Genomic DNA, 8,134 nt, shown 5'->3' on the forward strand with positions numbered 1-8,134 from the left:
AGTTAAATACTTCACTGCCATGCAATGTAGAGAGAGGGTTTCCGGATGGAGGAACTGTAGAGGTTCTACTTGGAATCCAGAAACAATGACTAGTAGAGAGGTAGAAGTGTTGATGTTTCTCAGAGTGTTTGCTGACATTGTTAATTTGTTATCCAAGAGAAGAGCCATTAAAGGTGTTAAAATGTTGACTAAAGTGTTGCCTTCCAGTTTCTTGGCTCATCATATTCTTTGTGGTTTGTTACTCAAGAGTTAAAGATAAGAGGAAAGGAGACTGTTCTATGGCAGAGGAATGGAGACTATATTATGCTACTTTTTCACGGTGCCGGTGTGGAACAAGGGTTGGTGTAAATGTTTGTTTTTTCTTTTTCAATGAGCGTTATATATTTTCCAGATAGACGGGGGAATATGTGCTCGAATATCTGCGCACAGAATTGTTGGATACTGATTACAAAAGGTGCAATTAACCGGGGCATCAGTTGCTGTAATTCATTGCCATCACCGTTGATGCAAGATAAATGACAAGAAAACAACCACAAAGTTCCATACTTCTTAGTTAATGGAAAGGTAATCTAACCCTTTTTACCAATATATGCACGACGGCAACCATCATATCAACTATTTAACCCTTTTTACCAATAGATGCATGTCATAATAACTGGCAATCTACTCCCGACCAATGTTATATATTCATCCGATCATCTCTATTTAAAACAAAAAATGTGAAGTACATCGATATTTTTTTATTTTACAGTGAGATAATCTTGTACACACGGGAGCTCATGGACTCACCTCATTATAACATGAAAATGTTGCCGTATTCATGCATATTCAAATCTTACACCAAACCCACAACAAACATACGACAACTAAAACATCACGAGTGATGAACAGTGAAACATAGCCACACATGGACGGACTATGAATATACTCACAAATTTTAAGCTTTTTTCTTCTTCTCACACTCAAACAGCTAACAATGAAGGGATTGCAGCCAAATTGGAAGTGGCATTCTTAATCGAGCCAGTAACACTTTTACCCGTAGAGGGCTGCTTGCCAAAAGCTCTCATTGGGCTGGCCAATGCCCATCCCCAACTTCTAATTCTGCCATGCGAAATATTTGCCATTGACGAATGAGTTGCAGAGATTGATTTATCCTCGGTTGAAGACGACGAAGAGGATGAAGGGGTCATAAAACCACTGAAAATCCCACCACATTTCACTTTTTCATTGACACCAACTTTATGAACTGAGGAAATTTTGGGCTTCGCTTCCCTCTGAGATTCCACTCTGCGGAGGGTACAATCACCAAAGCCAGTTGAAATCTTCTCAAATAAATCACCTGAAAAGCTCCTGCTCCCACAACCAACAGATCTAGATCTTGAAACCTTTCTGTCAAATGCAGCCTCATCAGGGCTACCATCTTCAGGTTCATCCACACCAACGAAGTCTTCCTTTTTCTTGTCCCTTGATGAACTACCACACATAGTTTTAGGTGTCGCGGATGAGGAGTTCAAAGGTTTGGAGTGTATTGTAGTTGTTTTGTTAGTTGAGAGCTTCGGCATGTAAAGGAATGACCAGAATTTTGTCCTACGAGTATGATCTTTAGGATGATTTTCAGCCAAGAAATGCAGCCTCTCTTCTAGGAGTTGTTGACATACTTCTCCTAAAAATGATGCTGTTGGAATCTGAACAAGCCATCGTTTCATCTTTCTGCCTCCCGTGGGTCAAAATAAAAGGCAGTCTTGACCTCCTAGTAGTGTCGTAGCCAAGATAGCTACTACCCTTACCTCTGGAGGTGTCCATGTAGTTCAGAAACTGAGAATGAGCCGATGAATTCGATGCAAGACGGCAGGCTTGAAGGATGGAGGCTCTGCCACCTGTAGAGGCGATGCTACCACCACCAAAGTCGGATCTAAAAGAGGGAGTTGAAGAAGAGGAAGAACACGGTACAACAGCTACAGGAAATGATGAAGAAACAAGCTTTCCAAGCTTTTCTTGAAGACAGAAGGCACAGATCCCACCAGGAGTGCTGTTCTTGTACTGATGGTTTACACATCCCATGTTTCCTTCTCCCAAATCTTCATGCACAATTTCCATCACCATTAGTTCTCACTCCAACATCTAGAAAACCCAGATTAAACAGATTATTTTTAGGAACGGGGCTGCTTGTTTTCTCCCCTCCCTTGGCATAAATCTCAAGAAAACTAGAATGCATAAAAATTCACGCTAAGGGAGAGGGGGGAAACTGGTCAAAGGAGAGTGCTAATTAATGCAGAAAAATGGGTATTAAAGCAAGCAGGGAAGGGTCATTTATGAAGCGAGTTCCCAGAACCACGTGGAAATCGAAATAGTTTATAATTAAGCTGCCAAATGAACAAGACAAGGCAAGCGAACCCTAGCTGTCTGTTAGTGGCAGGCCAATGTGCCTTGTTTGGCATCAACTATTTACTTCTCCGCATCTCTAATTTTTTTCACCAATCCTACCAAACGCAGCATATCTTACATCTTTTCACATAGTCAAACAAACCAAGAAAGAATCTTTGGTTTAAATGTGTCGTTAATGCCAGGCAGATAACAGACTATAATTTGAGGAAGAATGCAGAGGGTCTGCTTAGAAAATATTCATCCATGGATTGTTTGAATTCTTGGCACCATCGAGAACCCACCCCCGAGTCGTATCATGAAGTACGATCCCAGAATCAAAACGATGTCATTCACATGTACAAAACAGTAATAATAATAACAATAATCATAAAGCAAATCCAAATTTTGAATTCATTATCATTGCCGTTCACTTTATTTAGCCCTTCTCAACTCTAAACATTATAAAAGCATCAGAGAATATCTAAAAACTCGATGCCCAAATAGTGAATCATATGCGTCAATCCTAGGCCCATAAGTCAACCACCTCACAAGCGCGACTTCGCTGGATCAACAGTCAGACTCTGCATAAACAGACCAAACTTGTCAGCACTAGATTTGATGACAACGTGAGATGAATACAATAATCAAAACCTGGCTGCATACGCAATCATTATTTTGGGGGCCGTAACAAGCTGGAAGATGATAAAAATAGCATCATAAGACATGAGAATTCTCACCAAGGGATTTCCCTTTGCAGCTCGTCCAGCCAAATAAGAGCAGGGCTTGAAAAATTCTCCATATGAGTTCGAAAATTCCTCCAGCCTCGAACAGATGTATTTTGATCCAAGAGTATCGGCCCAAAACAAGATCCCTCCTCTGTCCATGAATAACAAGAAGGAATGTGCAAAAACAACCTTAAAAGGTGATATCTGAACCATAAGGTGGGAGCAAACCTGTAAGGTGGAAACCCCATGCCCATGACGGCGGATATGTCGAGATCAGCAGCCTTGATTGCGATGCCTTCGTCCAGTACCCGACAGGCCTCATTCACCACAGGAAAGAATATCATCTCAATGATATCTTTATCTTGTAAGTTTGTTAACTGGATGCGAATTCAATCAACAGATTTTGAGGTAAATATAAGCGCTCAGTTTATATTCATGAGGTGAGATGAGAAGACAACCTTTGGGTCCATGCTGACACCGGATATCTCCCTAGCCTTCTGAATGTACTTCTTGAGCTCTGGATCTGGAACAGCTTTGCGCTTCTCGTCATATATATAGAACCCTCGTCGAGTCGTTTCACCTAAAAGAAGCACATTGTGAATTCGTAAAACAAGAAACTCATTGTTTCTTAGAATCCACAAACGTTTAATGGTTGATTGATATTTGATATAGATTAAAAGAAACATGCACCTGCTCTCTTATCCTCTTGCATGAGTGGAATCAGCATTGACTTGTATGTCCTTTCAGGAAAATTCAAAACAAATTGTCCCCCAGTAGCGACGGCAACTCCAAATCCAACAAGGTCACACAATCTAAGGACAACATTATCCAAACCATTAAGCCATCATTGCATTAATTTATCAAGCTTAGTAGTGCCATGCAGCACATTACCTGAACGGACCCATTGGCATTCCAAATTTGGAGATGGCTCTATCAATCTTGTAGACATCTGCACCTCGGTCTACAAGTAATAAAGCAGCTTGAGTGTAAGGAAAGAACATTCTGTTGACAGCAAAACCAGTGCAGTTTCCGACCACAACTGGAGTCTTCTTTATTTTCTTCCCAACATCCAGTAAATCTACAATTGCTTGGGGAGAAGTTTTCTGTGTGCGAACTATTTCTAAAAGCGGCATCACATGAGCTGGACTGCAGGAATTACGGAGCTCACATCAGTGCAATGCACAATGGGGAATTAATTAAAAGATTAGGCCAATTTTCACCTGAAAAAGTGGGCTCCGATGATACGATCCTGGGACTTGGTCTTTTCCCCAATCAAGTTTAGATCAATAGTAGAAGTATTACTAGCGAGAACGCAATGTGGAGGGCAATACTTTTCAAGATCTGAGAATATTTGCTGCTTCAAAGCAACGTTCTCGATGACAGCCTAGTCAAATGACGGCAAAAAGAGAACACAAGATATAGACCCAAAAAAGAGCAGAGAGTCATAACCAATGGTAACTCTTAAAATGTCTTAGTTCACCTCTATAACCATGTCCACATCTCTAAAGCTTTCATAATCAAGTGCACCCTTGAGCAAAGAAAGAGTTTTTTCAAGCTTCTCTTGGGTCATTGCCCCTTTCTTGACCCGGCTTTGCAAATTTTCTGAAAATACAAAAACAGTCAAATTTGTAATTGAGAGGAAATCAGCAAAGCCGGATATCATATCTAAAGCTTGGCCCGGTCTCACCTTTTACTCTACCAATACCAGCCTGTAAGAACTTATCGTTCACTTCCTTTAAAATAACTGGAAAATTACTGAGAATCAATGAAGTTGCTATTCCAGAACCCATAAGCCCTCCACCCAGGATTGCAACCTTCTTTATGCGCCTTGGTTTCAAGCCACTATCTGTGACCCCTGGAACCTGTTTGTAAGTAGAAAGAGAAATATAAATATCTTTAAAAACTTGGTTTGGTAACACTAAACGCTGATATATTTTAGCGAATAAACAAGATAATCGTGTGAACACATGGAACTCAAAGACGAACTCTGATCACAAACATTTTGCAATCTGCACCACATATGTTCGATTTTTAAGAATAGAAACGGGGTTCTGCAGCATCTAATCCCAGTTCTGACAATTGAAAAAAATTTCGCCACATGACAGGCACTAATAACAATCACTCTCGAACACAAAATGTCTGTGTTGAAGGATGTATTTTAGTGAAACTGGGAACTCTGATAAAACTAAAATATTTCGAGGAATGTATGCCATAGAATGCAATATTAGCTCTAATATTATAAACCGTCAAAATTTTACTCCACCTTTGTGGTACCACGCTGGGCAAAGAAAATATGAACCAAGCTCTTGCAAGTATCCGATTCCACAAGAGTTTGGAATTCTTGAGCTTCCTGCCAGTATAGATGCTCATTCATCTCAGGTCAAGGTTGGACTAAGATAAATTTATTAAGTGATGAAATGGAACCGAACCTTCAAGAGCCCAGCATGAGCGCCAGCGACTATGCCTTCCTCAACAACGTCAATGCAAACTAGGGGGTGTACGAGGTTCGGAGCTTGTTTACGGGTCTGAGCTCGAGCAAACTTGAACATTTCCCTGGCTTCACCGAAAGGTTCCAACATTTCAGTCTTGTAAAAACTGTTGATCCAGGGTTTTTTAAACTCCAAAATGTCAAGAGCCCATCGACGAGCAGTATTCACTAATTCATCAGGTGAAGCAATGGCATCCACAAGGCCTAAACTTAAGGCATCCTGGCCTTTTACAGGCTTTGATGTCTATGCAAATACAGATATAGGATAATATCAGATGTCAATCAATACTATTGAAGCTGAAAACCACAATATCAACTGAACTCACAAAAACGAAAGCTTACCAGCATCATTTCAAGGGCCTTGGCTATGCCAACAAGGCGTGGCAGGGCCTGTGTTCCTGAGAAAATAAATCAAAATGAGATTGTGTGAGAAAAAGAACATTTAGTCACATCATGAAACTTCATTTGAATACTCCAGCCTCTCGTTAGTTACAACAGACTCATGTCAACCAGATGCAATGATCAGCATTCTGGTATCCACTCAGATCCATTAGCCAGAAGATCTGGCACAATAAGCTTGATTTAGAAGTGAAATTCTCAACTTCATGTTCAAATAAATATCGTTCAACTATATCTGGAAGTAGATTTCATCATAGTTCTGCTACTCGTGGGGATAATTACAGATCCCGATTATCCCCTTGAACAATGGTAATTCCCACAAGTACGGGCTTCTTATATGTTACAAATGAAAAAGACCCCCCACAAATAGGCATATGCAAACAGAATAATGCTACACCTCCAAATCCAGGCAATATCCCAAGCTGCAACTCCGGTAAGCCCAATTGAGCATTAGGAGTAGAAATACGTGCATGACAGGCCTGAAAAAATGATATAAAAGGTCATCTCTATTCGACAGAATGCTTCTATGAACTGTAAACAATGAAGAGAACTTACCATTGCAACTTCTAATCCTCCACCCAAGGCAAGACCATCAACGGCAGCCACAGAGGGTTTTTTTGCAGCTGAAAGTAAAGTCATGGTCAGTTAAAGAACAGCTAGAAATACCAAAGAAGATACACAGCGTGCTGGCATGTAACTAGTAGTTAGAATGACAAAAATCTGAACCACATACCTGCCACAATATTGCTGAGAATCTCCAAAGATACAAAACCGGGCTTCGGTGCTTGGACTGTGATCAAACACAAACACAAACACACTAGCACTAGCTCAGAAGTGATATCGAAGCAATAAAAGCAAAACAAGACAAACAATACATCATACCGCTTTTATCGTGAATTTTTCCAAATGCACTTATATCAAAGCCACCAGAAAATTTTCCTCGTGCACCTGCTCAAGTAACAAATAATGCTCTCTAAATCCTTGATCCACTGTGCCCAACATCAAACAAAATCTCAGTGTTTACCTGTAACAACAATTGCCTTAACATCATCCCTTCTCAAAGCTTGTTCATAATTATCTTTTAAGCTGTCCAACACTAAAGACATTACAGAAAGAAAGGTTAACATTTGCCCAGAAATAGGAAATCAATAGCTAAATGCAAGCCAACTTCTCAACCCAGTGATCACATACAAACTCACGTTTCCTCGGCAGTGCCGCCTAGAGTAGCAGAACAAGTATTAAACAACTCTATTTATTCGATAAATTATAAATACTAACAACTACTCTAAGTACAAAAAACTAAATACTTATCGATAATACTTTTTCTTAAATATCGAAAAAGAAAATCGATATCAAAATCAGGGAATTGAGAATATCAATTATTGTCGACTAAAGATCCAAGCTTTTGTTTTACGCAACAAAAAAAAAACATCAATGAAACTCTTGAACAACAAAGATCAAATGAACTAGAACAATACAAAGAACCCATGTAAGAGGAAAAAAGGAAAAATTACCCCTTAAGCAGAAAAAGATTGAATGAAAATAAAGACAATTCAAAAGACCCAATAAAAGAATCAAGACTTGTCTGAAATTTGTAGTGAGATCGCAGTTCACAAATAATACCATCAAAAGATAGAGAATTGACAGGAGGATTGAGGAGGGTGATGATGGCCACCCCATCAGCTCCCACATCAAGCGTCGTTCTTCCTTTTGAGCTGTTCATTTTCGGTTTTTTCTGGAATAATAATATTTCAAGACTTGAAGAAAATGGAATGGCTGTTGAAATATAATCAGTGTGAAAAACATAGGAGGAGGAGGTGTCGTGACGACAGCGTTAACATTGACGTTGGAATGCGTTCTGGATATACATTAGACATATAATGCGCATATCAAGTTTGGAAAACCTCAATCCACGGGGATGGGCCTCCTCATCTACAAGCGATTGTAGAAAAATTGTCCATTTTAATTTAATAATCTGCTGGCCCATATTTCCCAGGTTCATATTTCGAGGTAATCACGATAAAATCAGTGAGATCGGTTTAACTGAATGCCAAAAAAAAAAAAAAAAATTAAGGTTGAATGTGACTTACATTAGCCGTATTTTAGATTATACTCGATTCGAAATTATAATATTTAAATTTTTTTTTACTCAGGTTAG

General features: G+C 39.5%; 1 protein-coding gene and 1 pseudogene across 1 annotated transcript; both read right to left on the reverse strand.

Moving 5' to 3' along the window:
* Positions 1–694: 694 nt before the first annotated feature.
* LOC142547800 (uncharacterized) lies at positions 695–2,505 on the reverse strand (annotated as a pseudogene).
* A 226-nt stretch (positions 2,506–2,731) lies between these two features.
* On the reverse strand, positions 2,732–7,856 carry LOC142547798 (peroxisomal fatty acid beta-oxidation multifunctional protein MFP2-like). Its single transcript, XM_075656257.1, has 18 exons — positions 7,600–7,856; positions 7,001–7,072; positions 6,859–6,924; positions 6,710–6,766; positions 6,532–6,599; positions 6,374–6,455; positions 5,920–5,975; positions 5,519–5,821; positions 5,353–5,439; positions 4,777–4,951; positions 4,570–4,691; positions 4,310–4,473; positions 3,981–4,235; positions 3,780–3,901; positions 3,548–3,669; positions 3,318–3,466; positions 3,102–3,240; positions 2,732–2,945 (listed from the first exon to the last, which is right to left on the reverse strand). Exons 1-18 carry the CDS (start codon positions 7,697–7,699, stop codon positions 2,910–2,912), a joined length of 2,175 nt encoding a protein of 724 aa, XP_075512372.1. The 5' UTR covers positions 7,700–7,856; the 3' UTR covers positions 2,732–2,909.
* Between the last annotated feature and the right edge of the window lie 278 nt (positions 7,857–8,134).

Source organism: Primulina tabacum, chromosome 5 (genome assembly GCF_025594145.1).
Source record: "Primulina tabacum isolate GXHZ01 chromosome 5, ASM2559414v2, whole genome shotgun sequence".
In the NCBI taxonomy this organism is placed as follows: Eukaryota; Viridiplantae; Streptophyta; class Magnoliopsida; order Lamiales; family Gesneriaceae; genus Primulina; species Primulina tabacum.

What these genes read in the sequence shown, in the direction of transcription:
- LOC142547798 (XM_075656257.1), bottom strand. Translation starts at nt 7,699, where the DNA reads ATGAACAGCTCAAAAGGAAGAACGACGCTTGATGTGGGAGCTGATGGG. An exon ending in CTCATGCTGGGCTCTTGAAG is followed by an intron (nt 5,440 to 5,518) that starts GTTCGGTTCCAT and finishes CTATACTGGCAG; the next exon opens with GAAGCTCAAGAATTCCAAAC. An exon ending in GCAAGAGGATAAGAGAGCAG is followed by an intron (nt 3,670 to 3,779) that starts GTGCATGTTTCT and finishes TGCTTCTTTTAG; the next exon opens with GTGAAACGACTCGACGAGGG.